The 15,823-nt window shown below is 36.2% G+C and overlaps 1 protein-coding gene across 1 annotated transcript in view; it reads right to left on the bottom strand.

Moving 5' to 3' along the window:
- Positions 1-15,823, bottom strand: part of NECTIN3 (nectin cell adhesion molecule 3) — a 148,754-nt gene that overhangs the window by 54,004 nt on the left and 78,927 nt on the right. The window contains exons 6-7 of the mRNA XM_006073960.4: positions 12,734-12,872; positions 9,823-9,907 (exon numbers count right to left, since the gene is read on the bottom strand). Of these exons, the coding sequence (XP_006074022.1) occupies positions 9,823-9,907; positions 12,734-12,872 (224 nt within the window). The remainder of the gene's footprint in view (positions 1-9,822; positions 9,908-12,733; positions 12,873-15,823) is intronic.

Below are 15,823 nucleotides of genomic sequence, written 5' to 3'. Positions count from 1 at the left end.
CTTCCAGTTATCGGTCTTATTTTTACAGTAGTTTCAAAACTTCTCCTTCTATACAGCACCACTGATAAAACATCTATGTTAAAGATGAAAAGTTTCTCTACTGTAAGGGTCACTCAGAGAGGTTCACAGCGTTACACGGAGAAGAGAAGAGGGAGGAGGGAGTTAGAGGTGACCCGAATGAGATGAGGTGGAATCAATAGTGGAGAGAGTGGGCTAGCCAGTAGTCACTTCCTTATGTGCACTCCACAACTGGACCGCTCAGAGATGTTCACAGAGTTATACAGAGAAGAGAAGAAGGAGGCAGGAGACAGAGGTGGCCAGAAGGATAAAAGGGGGAAATGAAAAGGAGGGAGACAGATCCAGCCAGTAATCAGTTCCCTAAGTGTTCTCCACTGTCTGGAACACACAGAAATTCACAGAGTTGGGTAGAGTAGAGAGGGGTTAGGGAGGAGATACAGGTGACCTGGTGGAGAAAATGGAGAGTCCAAAGGGAGAGAGAGCAGTGAAGCCAGTAATCTCGTACCCTAGTGAAAAATGGGTCCTGAAGATTGGGTTCTTAAAGGTACAAAATTGGTAATAAATACATAAAAGCAAAAATTAAAAATCTAGAGTAGAGTTTGGAATTTCAAAAATGCAATGTTAATGAAAAGAAGAAGGAAAAGAAAGAGAAAAAACGAACAAAGAAAAGCAAACAAGGTCGTACCCTAGTGAAAAATGGGTCCTGAAGATTGGGTTCTTAAAGGTACAAAATTGGTAATAAATACCAAAAAGCAAAAATTAAAAATCTAGAGTAGAGTTTGGAATTTCAAAAATACAACGTTAAAAAAAAAAAAAAAAAAGAAGAAGAAGAAAAATAAAGAGAGAAAACAAACAAACCAACAAAAACAATGTCGCAAAAATTATAAAGAAAATACAGGTACAAAATTGATATCAAATATCAAAAAGCATAAATTAAAAATCTTGAGTAGAGTTTGGAATTGCAGATATACGATGTTATATAAAAAAGGAAGAGAAAGAAACAGAGGGAAAAAAAGTCACAGAAATTATGAAAAAAACTATAGGTACAAAATTGATAACATATACCAAAAGGCTAAAATTAAAAATCTAGAGTAGAGTTTGGAATTTCAAAAATACAATGTTAAAGAAAAGAAGAAAAAGAAAAAAGAAAAAAAAAAAAACAGTCAAAAAATTATAAAATATATATATGAAGTTTGCTGAAGAAGAAAAAAAAAATAGGGTCTTTTTTTTTTTTTTTGCAAAGTAATAGTTATAAAAGTGAAAATTAAAGGACAATAGAGGACTTAAAAAAATTTTTTTTTAATTAAAAAAAAAGAAAGAAAGATTGATCGTAAAAATAGTAAAAATAGATCTAGGTCTTTCTCTGGTTTTGTTGTGAGTATTGTGGGTTCAGTTCATTTTTGGCAGTTCCTTAGTCCGACTTATATTTCTCAAGATCTATAGGCCCCTTCCTATGTAATCCGTAGTAACCACAGGGTTTTAATCTATGGCCTGTAGCTTCCAAGGCGTTTCCCTCTGTTATAGCTTCTTCTGTTTGCTGGTCTCTTCAGTGTCTGGTTCCCGCCTTGACACAAAGGGGATGGTTGAGGACACTATTTTTTTTTTTTTTTTTTTAATTTAGGCTCACTTGTTCAGCCGCGCTGTGGGGAGGGAGGGAGGGATGCTGCAAACAGATAACACTGGCGTGCGCTCGCAGTGCCTCAGCCACACTGGGTCTGCCCCCGCTCACGGTGCGTGTAGCCTCCCTGCCCACACTGCTCGGGCTCTAGGTTGTTCCGCCGGGAACAATCAGAGGCCGGCCCTGGGCTGAGCTCCCAGGTCCAAACCGCTCAGGTTCAGGCACTTGGGTAGTCCTCAGAGGCGCAGACTCGGTTGGGCCTGCGTTTTGTGTTCTTCCCAGATCCGAGCAGCTCAGGTGATGAGGTGTTTGGCGGGCGCCAATGCTGCGACTTATCGCCTCCCCGCCACTCGGTTATCTGGGTGTAAAACCGGCGCACCTTCTCAGGCAGCTGTTGACCGTCCAGACCCCCAAGAAGTTTTAGTTAGCAAAGAAGCCTGCTTACAGTTTTACAGATAGTGTCTCTCTGGGGCTGCGATTGCCCCCTTCCGGCTCTGGCTGCCTGTCACCGGAGGGGGAAGGTCTGCAACCGGCTATCTCTGTTCAGTCCTTTGTTCTGTGCGCAGGCCTGGCGGTGTCTTAGGTTAAGGCTAGCTTTTCGCGTGGTAGATATCCCACAGTCTGGTTTGCTAGCCCAAATTATTTCGCTCAGATAGCGCTCATGACATTCGGCCCGATTCTTCCTCTAAGGGACACAGCCCACGCCGCACTTCCCTGCCCAGCCCCCGCTTGCTAATGCCATGTACAGGCGTCTGCGCTGCTTCTCCGCTGGGGGAGTTACCGTAGGGCTCACAATCTGCGATTTTTAATTGTTTATTTTTTTTTCCCTCCCTTTTATGTTGCCCTCTGTGCTTCCAAAGCTCAGCACAGATTCGGCAGTGAGAGGGTTTCCTGGTGTTTGGAAACTTCTCTCTTTTTAAGACTCCCTTCCAGGGACGGAACTCCGTCCCTCCCTCTTTTGTCTCTTTTTTTGTCTTTTATATTTTTTCCTACCTCCTTTCGAAGAGTTGGGTTGCTTTTCTGGGTGCCTGATGTCCTCTGCCGGCATTCAGAAGTTGTTTTGTGGAATTTACTCGACATTTAAATGCTCTTTTGATGAATTTGTGGGGGAGAAAGTGTTCTCCCCGTCCTACTCCTCCGCCATCTTGGCTCCTCCTCCAACATTCTCCTGTTGATGGTTGTTCAGCAGTGAGTTTTAATTCTTGAGTCCTTGCAGGAGAAAATGAATGCACATCCCTCTTCTTTGCCATTTCCTCAGCCAGAAACAGCACAAAGAAATGGCATAGCCAACATAGTCAACAAAAGTCCAAAATGCAGTACTTGGATGCAATCTTTCAAAAATGACAGAATGATCTCTGTTCATTTCTAAGGCAAACCATTCAATATTAGAGAAATCCAAGTCTACGCCTCGACCAGTAAAGCTGAAGAAAATGAAGTTGAATGGTTCTATGAAGACCTACAACCTTCTGGAACTAACACCCAAAAAAGATATCCTTTTTATTACAGGGGACTAAAATGCAAAAGTAGGAAGTCAAGAGATACCTGGAGTAACAGGCAAATTTGGCCTTGGAGTATGGAATGAAGCAGGGCAAAGACTAATAGAGTTTTGCCAAGAGAACCCACTGGTCATAGCAAACACCCACTTCCAACACACAGGAGAAGACTCTACACATGGACATCACCAGATGGTCAACACCAAAATCAGTATGATTATATTCTCTGCAGCCAAAGATGGAGAAGCTCTATACAGTCATCAAAAACAAGACAGGGAGCTGACTGTGGCTCAGATCATGAACTCCTTATTGCCGAATTCATACTTAAATTGAAGAAAGTAGGGAAAACCACTAGACCATTCAGGTATGACTTAAATCAAATCCCTTATGATTGTACAGTGGATGTGACAAATAGATTCAGAGGATTAGATCTGATAGACAGAGTCCCTGAAGAACTATGGACAGAGGTCCCTGACATTGTAAAGGAGGCAGTGATCAAGACCATCCCCAAGAAAAAGAAATGCAAAATGGCAAAATGATCGTCTCAGGAGGCCTTACAAATAGCTGAGAAAAGAAGAGAAGCGAAAGGCAAAGGAGAAAAGGACAGATACAACCATTTGAATGCAGAATTCCAAAGAATAGCAAGGAGAGATAAGAAAGCTTTCCTCAGAGATCAATGCAAAGAAATAGAGGAAAACAATAGAATGGGAAAGACTAGAGATTTCTTCAAGAAAATTAGATACCAAGGGAACATTTAATGCCAAGATATGCACAATAAAGGACAGAAATGGTATAGACCTACAGAAGCAGAAGATATTAAGAAAAGGGGGCAAGAATACACAGAAGTAGTATACAAAAAAGATCTTCACGACCCAGATAATCACGATGGTGTGATCACTCACCTAGAACCAGACATCCTACAATGCAAAGTCAAGTGGGCCTTAGGAAGTATCACTATGAACAAAACTAGAGAAGGTATTGGAATTCCAGTTGAGCTATTACAAATCCTAAAAGATGATGCTGTGAAAGTGCTACAATCAACATGCCAGCAAATTTGGAAAACTCAGCAGTGGCCACTGGACTGGAAAAGGTCAGTTTCATTCCAATTCCAAAGGGCAATGCCAAAGAATGTTCAAACACACAATTACACTCATCTCACATGCTAGCAAAGTAATGCACAAAATTCTCCAAGCCAGGCTTCAACATTATGAGAACTGTGAACTTCCAGATATTCAAGCTTGACTGAGAAAAGACAGAGGAACCACAGATCAAATTGCCAACATCTGCTGGTTCATGGAAAAAGCAAGAGACTTCCAGAAAAACATCTACTTTTGCTTTATTGACTGCCAAAGCCTTTGTGTAGATCACAACAAACTGAGGAAAATTCTTCAAGAGATGGGAATACCAGACCACCTAACCTGCCTCCTAAGAAATCTGTATGCAGGTCAAGAACCAATAGTTACAACTGGACATAGAACAACAGACTGGTTCCAAATCAGGAAAGGAGTGTGTTAAGACTGTATATTATAGTCAACCTGCTTATTTAACTTATATGCAAGAGTACATCATGCAAAATGCCAGGCTGGAAGAAACACAAGCTGGAATCAAGACTGCTGGGAGACATGTCAATAACCTCAGATACGCAGATGACACCACGCTTATGGCCGAAAGGGAAGAAGAACTTAAGAGTCTCTTAATGAAAGTGAAAGAGGAGAGTGAAAAAGTTGGCTTAAAGCTCAACATTTGGAAAACTAAGATCATGGCATCTGATCCCATCACCTCATGGCAAATAGATGGGGAAACAATGGAAATAGTGAGAGACTTTATTTTCTTGGGCTTCAAAATCACTGCAAATGTTGACTGAAGCCATGAAATTAAAAGACGCTTGTTCCGTGGAAGAAAAGTTATGACCAACCTAGACAGCATATTAAAAAGCAGAGGCGTTACTTCGCCAATGAAATCTGTCTAGTCAAAGGTATGCTTTTTCCAGTAGTCACGTATGGATGTAACAGTTGGACTATAAAGAAAGCTGAGCACTGAAAAATTGTTGCTTTCGAACTGTGGTGTTGGAGAAGACTCTTGAGAGTCCCTTGGACTGCAAGGAGATCCAACCAGTCCATCCTAAAGGAAATCAGTCCTGAATATTCGTTGGAAGGTCTGATGTTGAAGCTGAAACTCCTATTCTTTGGCCACCTGATATGAAGAACTGACTCATTTGTAAAGACCCTGATGCTGGGAAAGACTGAGGGCAGGAAGAGAAGGGGATGACAGAGGATGAGATGGTTGGATGGCATCACCGACTCAATGGACATGGGTTTAGGTAGACTCTGGCAGTTGGTGATGGACAGGAAGGCGTGGCGTGCTCCCGTTCATGGGGTCGCCAAGAGTGGGACATGACTGGGCAACTGAATTGAACTGAACTGAACTGATGCTGGGAAAGACTGAAGGCAGGAGGAGCAGGGGATGACAGAGGATGAGATGGTTGGATGGCATCACCGACTTGATGGACACGAGTTTGAGTAAGCTCCGGGAGTTGGTGATGGACAGGGAAGCCTCGAGCGCTGCAGTCCACGGGGTCGCCAAGAGTCAGACACGCCTCAGTTACTGAATTGATACTATTTATAGGAATATAAATTAATACATCTAGTTTGGCCAGCAATCTGACACCTATTTAAATATAAAAAATATTCATAGCAGTTCTAATTTTTGCATATATTTTATAAACACATGTGTATAATAAAGTATAAAAAACTATGCTCAATGCAACAATTAATGTAACAGAAAAAAAAAGAAAACCTAGGAAAATCATTAGGCAATTTATGGTGTATCAACACAGTAGAATATAATTACAGCCATTAAGAATGACATAGAGAAACAGCAACAGTTCTCAAACATGAATGTGCATTAAAATTTACCTGGAAAGAAAGTGAAAGTGAAGTCGCTCAGTCCTGTCTGACTCTTTGCGACCCCATGGACTGCAGCCTACCATGCTCTCTGTCCATGGGATTTCCCAGGCAAGAATACTGGAGTAGATTGCCATTTCCTGCTCCAGAGGATCTTCCTGACCTAGGGATCGAACCTGGGTCTCTCGCATTGTAAATAAGATGCTTTACCATCTGAGCCACCAGCAAAGTCCAAATTCACCTGGTGAGCTAGGTAAAACGCCCACTGTCTCCAACCCCTGGGATTCTGATTCAGTAAAACTGAAACTGTGCTCCAGAATCTTCCTTTTTAGGAACACAGAGGATTTTGATTAAGGTGGCAACACTAGTCATTATGAAAAATATTGGTTTGTAATAGTGGAAAAAGCAGTTTCTAGAACAATATGTATTCTATGATCACATTTACGTTTTTTAAAAATTAAACTACTTGTAGTTATAAACAAGGATGATGTATACTTCAAAGTAAACATGTGGGAAAGTCTGGGAGGATATTTAAATTTGTAACAACAGTGACCTCTGTGAAAGAAATAATATATTTGGGAATAGGGGGATGAAAGAAAACTTTAATAGTTAACTCTATAAATATCTGTACTATTTGCATTTTTGTACCAAAAATATACTTATATATTGCTTAAAATGTTAAGAAAATAAGCCATAATAAAAAGGTAAAATATATTTTAATGTCATGAGTTAATATTAGTTTCCTAAATGGAGACTCACTTTTGTAGGATTATCAACTAATAATATAACAAGCTGGTGGTATTTTTTTTTCATATTCATTTATTTTTTAATTGAAGGATAATAGCTTTACAGAATTTTGTTTTCTGTCAAACATCAACGTGAATCAGCCATAGTATTTCTTAATTACTCTTTACCACCAGGCAAGAAATTCCTCTTTTTATTTCCTTCTTTTTATATTTTTGTGGGCCTCCATATATCTTCTCTGCAGTGCAGTAATAGTTCCCTTCCCACTAAAGGAAATTACGTCTTCACAATACTAGGCCTCATTTTCCAGCTTATATTTAGAGTGAAAATTCTCAGGTATGAGTTTGGTAATATTCCCTGGTGGCTCAGACGGTGAAGAATCTGCCTGCAATTCAGAAGACCTGGCTTTGATCCCTGGGTTGGCAAGATTCCCTGAGGAAGGAAATGGCTAATCCCCTCTAGTTTTCTTGCCTGGAGAACTCCAAGGACAGAGGAGCCTAGTGGGCTACAGTCCATGGGGTTGTGAAGAGTTGGACTCAACTGAATAACTAACGGGCTTCCCTGTGGCTCAGATGGAAACAAATGTAAGTTGTAAGGATCTTTTTCTTTGTGTGGTTTCCCAAGGGTAGAACACCAATGGGTAGAACAAGTGGGACTCTCTTCCTTAAAGCTATGACATTATTTGGGAGCATGGCCTGGTGTGAGGACTAAGGACTATTGACTTCAATTAGGAATTACCTCATAAGTTTAAAGTTGACAAGTTATCTACTGAAGCAGAACATTATGATGGCATTTACTATTGCGGCATGGTTATCATTGCATGAAGCTAATTAGATAGTAATTACACACTTACAGATTTCTAGGTAACTAGGAAACAGTTCTGTGTATTTTGCATTTTGGTATCACAACATTAATTAAAACACAAACAGCCATATAATTAACATATGACATTATAATGCATGAATCACAACAAATTATCTTACTGATGGATAATAATTTTAGCTTGAATTATTCTTAAAATCTTTATAGAGTTAAGAATTATTTCATTTCTAACTCATTTTGACTTTCCTAAGCAAAATGATGCAACCAGCTGACCTTTAGCTATATCTTATAGACTCAATTTAATAGCTAGAAGAGGGAAACAATCAATCCTCACCTGCTTAATTTTATAGATGAGGAAAAAGTCACAGTGATCCTAGGTGGTCTCTAACTCCAAAGGTCTAGTGTTATCCACTGCAGATGCTGTCCCACCAATTCCCTTTCTAAAATTTCCACTACTCTTTCACATAACTGTCCATTTCCACCTAGATTTATGCCTGTGATTATGAAATTTATTCTAATCAACAACTGAGTAATTTTATCACATGCATCAAAAATCCTACTTCCAAACTGATCCATTCAGGAAGCTTTTTCTGACTCCAAGGATAAAAATTTCAGTCTGTACCATTATCAAATCATCCAAGAAAAATCCTTTTGTGTTTATTTAGCAGCACTTACATATATAGAAATTATATTTTCTTAACTAAAACCAGGTCCCATCATCTGTGCCAAGTAATTTTTTTCAATTCATAAACTTTTATAAATATTTAGTTTGAAAATATTAAATAAAAAGTAACATAATAAGTTGATTTTATGGACAAGAATAAAATTATATGCAATTAGGGTTGTACTAAAAATTACTAACAACATTCTTAAACTATCCCCTCACCTGAATCTAGAAATCCTCCAGTTAACTTCCAGCTTTGTAGAGGGAAGAAGGCAGCTATCCTATCCATCTGCAGCAGTTAAAACACCTCTAGCTAAATCCTTTGCTGACATTTCACACTGCTTATCAATTTAATTCATTTGCCAAAGGAGATGTGAGGCTGTACTCTGTGTTAAAACAACAGTTCTGAAAAGATAGGTCACCTTCATCTCTAGGACACCAAAGTTGTGCAAGATGACAAGCTGGTACCCACTGTCAATGAGTGCACATTCTGTGAAATGCTCCTCCCTGCCCCACACACAGGCAGTAGATCAACTAGACAGTCAACTAAGGAACAGAAGCTGAGAACATTGAAACAGATATATTCCTTTTAAGTTTTCCATCCAAGTTAATTAATTAGTTGGTGGGCAACTGATTTGCCTTATTCAAGCTGAAGATACAGGGCATATTTTAGAAGAAAAATATTCCAGAATAGTTTCTCAGGTAATAAAACTCCAATGTGGGGTTAGAGTCCCATGGGTGATAGAGGAAAGAAACAAAAAAAATTAAAATTAAGAACGCATGCATGCTAAGTCGCTTCAGTCGTGTTCGACTTTGTGCGACCCCATGGACAGCAGACCACCAGGCTCCTCTGTCCAAAGGAGTCTCTGGGCAAGAATACTGGAGTGGGTTGCAATTTCCTTCTCCAAAATTTAAGAATAAAAGTATTCAAACATTCCATTGGCTTAAACTTTCCCAAGTAGAGCATATTAGTTTAGATATGGAATCTAAGACAGAAGGATTGAATCAGTATTTTCACATGAATTTCTGTAAACTAATTCTAAGAGAAAATTTAAATTATCATCAGTGTAAAATGGGGCCCAATATTCATACCCAATATTTTAAATTGGAATATAAACCTTTTGTTGCTAAATAAAAGCAAAAACTTAGACCTTGCATATACTGAAAAGAAACAAAATACATATGCCAAGGAGAAAAACCGCTCCATCACATATTAAACCTTAAAATTCAATTTTTTTTATTTTTTAGGAAAATGCATATTTTATAATAGATCTGTATGTCAATAAAACTGTATTAATAGTAAGTCTTCAGTCATAGGCTTTAAGCAAAAATTTGTACTCCTAATACAGTGTTGATTTACCTATACCAGCCATAAATTCTTTTAATCAACTTCTAGACTAAATTTGATTCCTTGAATGTTTCACAGAAATTATTGTATAATACTTAATGTATAATGACTAAATAATATTTAGAAATAAATATTGAAAAATTTGAAACAAACACTACTTTGTATTTTTTATTTTATTTCATTTTATTTTAAGTGTACTCAAGGATACTTACTTGATATAGAAGGTCTTTCTGAGGCAAAGGGGGAGACTGTTCTTCATACATAGGAGGTGGTTTATGTGTGGGTGGAAGGTCGATCCTGCATGAAAAAGTTTAAAAGATATGATTACCACATTTCACAAAAGACAAAACAACAAAACAAAAAAGAGGAGTGGGGAACCATCAAGATTCTCTTAAGTTTTGAGAATATTTTCCTCATACTAATATTTGTATTAGTATACATGTTTAATTCAATTCTTACATTTCCATTAATCATATTTGGAAAAAAGTAAACTAGCTTTACAGGTTCTAATGTTTAGGAGTAATCTGAAATAACAATTCTTCAAAAATTAAAAAAAAGAAGCAACCCATATAGAATCATTTTTTGAAAACTGTTATTAAGCAAGCAATCTAGTATATAACTAGGCTTCCCTGGTGGCTCAGTCGGTAAAGAATTCACCTGCAATGCGGGAGACCTGGGTTCGATGCCTGGGTTGGGAAGATCCCCTGCAGGAGGGCATGGCAACCCCTCCAATATTCTTGCCTGGAGAATCCCCACGGACAGAGGAGCCTGGCGGGCTACAGTGCATGGAGTCACAAAGAGTTGAACATAACTGAGCGACTAAGCACAGCACTAGTATATGACTAATTAAGTATTGTATATTTTTCACATGTGACCATGCATACCAACATTTTAAAATAGTCAACTGTGTGATGGAAAACACTTTCCTCCAAAGTGTCATAACAGTGATTTGAAAGACTTAGGGCTTCCCAGGAGATGCTACTGGTAAAAAACCTGCCTGCCAATACAGGAGACATAAGAGACATGGGTTGGATCCCTGGGTTGTGAAGATCCCATGCAGGAGGGCATGACAACCCACTCTAGTATCCTTGCCTGAAGAATTCCATGGACACAGGAGCCTGGCAGGCTACAGTCCATAGGGTCACAAAGAGGAGGGCATGATTGAAGCGATTTAGCAAAAGACCGTATCTTAAAATGGTAATGAAAAAATAAGTTTATACTACATTTTGGAAATACTTCTAAAATTAGTTTTCAAAAGCCATGGTCACCCTTAGAACATTGATCATGTAAATTAAGATTTTCAATCTACAAACCATTATAAATCTTGCCACCTGAAACAAACACAGGCTATTATATCCTTGGGGAATGCATTTACCTTTGCCAAAATGACCTAATCTACTAACAAAAGTATTTTCATATATTTATAAATTGTTATATTACAACAAAAATAGAATTAAAAATATCTTGTAGCTTTCTGCATTTTAGAAAGCAGCTTTTTATATAGACTCTTACTTTTGAAGATCACAGATAACTAATTTTCAGTAATTAAGATTAGTAAATAAATAAAAATTTTACCTATATTAAAAGATAAAGAACATGAAAGCTATAGAGGCCAAATTACAAATTCTTAGTAGTCTAATAACTTATCAATGTGGTCATGAAATATTTTAAATGATTAGAATTCAAACAATTAACAAAATACATTACATGTATTACTAGCCTACTAGTAAAGTATGTTTTTGAAATTATAGAAAAGCTTGAGATAATTCAGCAACTAATATGAATTTAACCACAAACCAGTTAATTACTCTTGAAATATTAAAGAAATTCAGTCTCGCAGGTAACAGACTGAAAGAGTACTTTATTTCTTTTATTTAAAGTAATTATTTCCCTTAATGTAATAAAAATTACAGCAAATATATAGCTCCAAGGTGCCATAAGTCAATTAGGTGAGAAAACCAAAGTTCATGGAGGTGATTCATTCATGGTCATACTATTAACTCGATCATAATAGACCTGAGACTAATACCCAGGTGTCCTTAACCCCAAGAGATTCATGCTCTAACTGTGCCAGATTAGAGAGGCAAAGACATACAGAAAGCATTTATGAAGACAGAAGAAGTACTCTCTTTGAGAGATAGCCTTATATCTTCATATAAAAACACTAATAACCACACAAGAAATAATGCCATTTGTATAGAACTTCACAGTTCATAAACAACATCATCTTATTCTACTCTTATCACAGCTGTGTGAGGTAAGCAGGTCACCCAGGTGCTTTTAACCCAAAAAGATTTGTGCTCTGTTCCAGAGAGGCAAAGACATACACAAAGCATTTATGAAGACAGAATACATTCTTTGAGAGCTAGCCTTATATCTTCATATAAAACCATTAATAACCGCACAAGAAATAATGCCATTTGTATAGAACTTCACAGTTCATAAACAACATCATCTTATTCTACTCTTATTAAAGCCATGTGAAGTAAGCAGGAAAAGTATTATTTACATTTCACAGGTGAAGTAACAAAAGCTGCTGATGGAATTAAGTGAACTGGGACATCAGTCTTTTGACTATACAACAAAATGTAATTTCTTTTTTATAATTCTATCTAATGATTAGGTCCAAAACATTCCTTTCTCTTTAAATAAAAAAGATGCACATTTTGTAATTCACCAAAATCAAATTTCTTGAAGATAAAAACTTTAAAACTCAATGCATTTAATGACTTGGCAGCTGCAAGTTAAGTTATAGCTATACATAAGACAGGCATATACAATCTAAATAAGTAAACTTCTAAGACTTTTTATCTGTCTTTCAACTACTTCATTGAAGACTTGCATCTTTATTCAGAAGGCAGGACAACATAAAGGGTCATTATGCTACCATTTGGAAAGATGTATAATATACTGTAGGAAAAAAAAAAGACTGTATTTGTCTCTAAAAGCCAAATATGCAACTTGCAACTGTTTATTTACCAAGATGTAGTTTGAGACTTTCTGATAAAACTAGCCATCTTACAGATACCCAATAGTATCTTTATTTCTATCCCTCAGACACTTTTCATATGAGTAGCTGTAATGATAAAGACTGACTTAAACACCAGCAAAAAAGCTACCTACACTTTGTCAAGGTAGGATGGTCTCTTTTTTCGAGGAGTCAACAGCACAGTCACAAAGATAGCAATGATGAAGAGGGCAAGGACAGCTCCAATTACAGCTCCAGCTACGGCTATAGAAGAGGTCTGCTTAAATGGAACATCTGAAAAGTAACAAAAATTAGGTTTTTCAAGCAATTTTACAAAGAATTCTCGTATTCCTGTCCTCTGATTTCTACAATGTGCAAGAATGTTATCTAGCCACAAGGTAAGAAGACCCCAAACTTGATGTTACTTTTTAATGCTCACACATTCTTTGCAAGACGTAACCTTAGTACTCCCAAGTTTACTTTTTTAAAATTATGAAAAGAATATCCCTTGTCACGTATGAATGACTGAATCTACAGTCTATGGGGAAAGAATGTCTTGAGAAGAAAAGATGAAAACTAATTTCTTATTCTAAAAGATGATAAACGAAAACTATTCAGTATGCTTTAATGGAGTTAGCCAACACCATATTCAGCTTTTATTATATTAAAAGAAATCCTATTGAAGAAACCAAAAATCTTCAAGAAAGGGAAAAATAACACTAAAAAAGAGAAAATACCCTAGCTCTCTAGTAATAAACAGTCAAAAACTGACATTGCAAAATTTAAGATTTTTTTTTAAATTTTATTTTATTTTTAAACTTTACATAATTGTATTAGTTTTGCCAAATTTAAGTTTTTAAAACAGAAATGTGACTAAAACAGTACGTGTTGCAGATAACTTCCCTTAATTAACACAATTTAATATAGTACACTTTAAGATAGTGTCTCTACTATAAAATTATGTAAATTCTTCCCTATCTCCTGGCTACACACTATATAATTTCTGAATATCAATTTCTCATTTCCAGCCTGTATCATAAAAATTTTATAAGAAAGGATTTTAAAAACGTATTTTAGTTAGCATTTCACACAATTTTTTTTTTAAAAAGCCCACCCTATTTTATGAATTCCCAAGTAAAAGAACTTACTAAAGTTATTTTCAAATGTAAGTATTATGGATATTACAAAACCATCAATCCTTATGTATAGGTATTATTTTGACAATTTCAGCCATATTACACCCAATAACTAAATTTTGAGGAATGACCCATCAGTTACAAAAAACCTTCAATATACTCAATTTATCTAACCAATAAGATAGTTAAGGTAACATTCTATAAATGAAGATACTTTTGTTCTAAAGTTAAATGTTCTGCCCAAGGTCATTCAGTCAATGAACAGGAAATAAAGCTAGGTTAGGACATGTTACAAACCTCTACCCTACCCTACGTACGCCCTTTTGGGGAAAGAATGGTTTTTGCAATATCTAATATAATCTCTTCTTTTGGGTCCCCTATTTGGAAATAAAGAGCTCTTTTGTCTTCAATTAAACTGATGCTCACATACATCCTTAAATAGTTACTACTGGACTCCAGACATGACAAATTTAAATAGAATCAAAGCACTATCAGTTTTGAAATATTTCATCTACTTACCATCATAGAATTTCCAAATATACTGTATTTAGGAGTATTTTTCAACTGTTTTTATTCAAATGTGAGTCATGCGGTGTTTTAGATTGCTAAAAAGAATGTTTCACTTCTTTACCAATTTCCTAGCAAACTAACATCTTGGGTTTGTTAATGTGTCATTTTATTAGTTTTATTCTAGACTAAAAATCTCATACCTGTGAGTGCCAAGTAACCAATTTCAACAATAACTCCAATACTGAATAGAATCTAAAAATACACAATTATTGTAAACAATATAACCTGCTTCATCATTCAAAAGGTTACCCTCATTTGCTAATACATACCTGGTTCATCATTCATTGTTGCATGTATCTCTAACCAGTACTAACTCCATTTGAATATGTGCTACATGAGAAAAAAAATTGAAAACCAAGCCAAATACACTCTGCTTTTATAAATGTAGAAGAGACTTGGGATGATATAGGGCTAATCTTCTCATCTATACTATCACTTTTTCCCACCATATAAATTAGTTTCGTATTCAGGTTTTAACAATAGGCCAATTGAAACCTTTTAAGGTTACAATGCAAAAGTTATTTGACCAACATCATACACCTTGTCAGAGGCAAAATTTTTAAAAAATCTCCGTGTGTCAAGTATGCTACCTATTCCACACTAGTCGAAAGTTTCCCTTTAAGAGAAGTTTTTCTTTTCCTAAGGAGTAAAGTGACGCTGTGTATGGAGAATTTAAATTTGAGTGTTCTTATGTTGATGATAATGACAAAGTTATATCATATTTAGAGTAATATTTCTGAAATTATTTTTCAAACACTCAGGTTACTTTTTGAATGTAATTAGTCCAAATTAAGATTTTAGGTATGAATCCATTTACCAACTGGATATCCTACTCCACACAGGTAAACTAATTATGTCAAGTACATACATGCCATAATTTCATGTTTTCTTTTTGATTTTTCAATTCTTCAAAATTTAATTAAGAAAAGAAATAATACATTTAAGAGCATTAAGATTTTAAAGGTATTAACGGGTGATGAACACTAGTATGAAATGTAAATAAAAAGCTAAAGTTTCTTGCATTCAAGTCAAAGATTTTTGACAAAATTTGAGAATTTAGCCCCAACACTGCCTCCCCGTATCCCTACCCACATAATCTACATAGTCTCTATATTCCAACAAAACCAGAAGAAAAAAAAAATTAAGCAAGCAAATGTATAAAAATTTGGCATTTTTAAACATCAAGCTAGTTTACTGAGTGATTGACATGAAGCAACATTACCTTACCATAAGGAGATGCTCTACTAAATCTAATTTTACGTTTATAAGCAGCAGAAAACAAAAAGACAAACATTCAAATATTTAGCATTAAAGGACTGATGCATGTCTCCCAAAAGAACATATTCCTGTTATCATGGCAGCTTATGAATCCATATACATTGGAAACCACCTCCAAAAACAGAAAAATAGCATTCCTCAGTACAACCGAAGTACCCTATCCATAGAAATATAGAGACACCATATATTTTGGTGTCTTATGGAGAAAACTATCAAAAATCAGTTACAAATAACTTTCATTATTTTTTGAAAAATATACAT

The sequence above is a fragment of the Bubalus bubalis genome, chromosome 1 (assembly GCF_019923935.1).
Source record: "Bubalus bubalis isolate 160015118507 breed Murrah chromosome 1, NDDB_SH_1, whole genome shotgun sequence".
NCBI lineage: Eukaryota > Metazoa > Chordata > Mammalia > Artiodactyla > Bovidae > Bubalus > Bubalus bubalis.
Note: the sequence above shows the minus strand (reverse complement) of the source record. Positions and strands in the feature narration are given on the sequence as shown.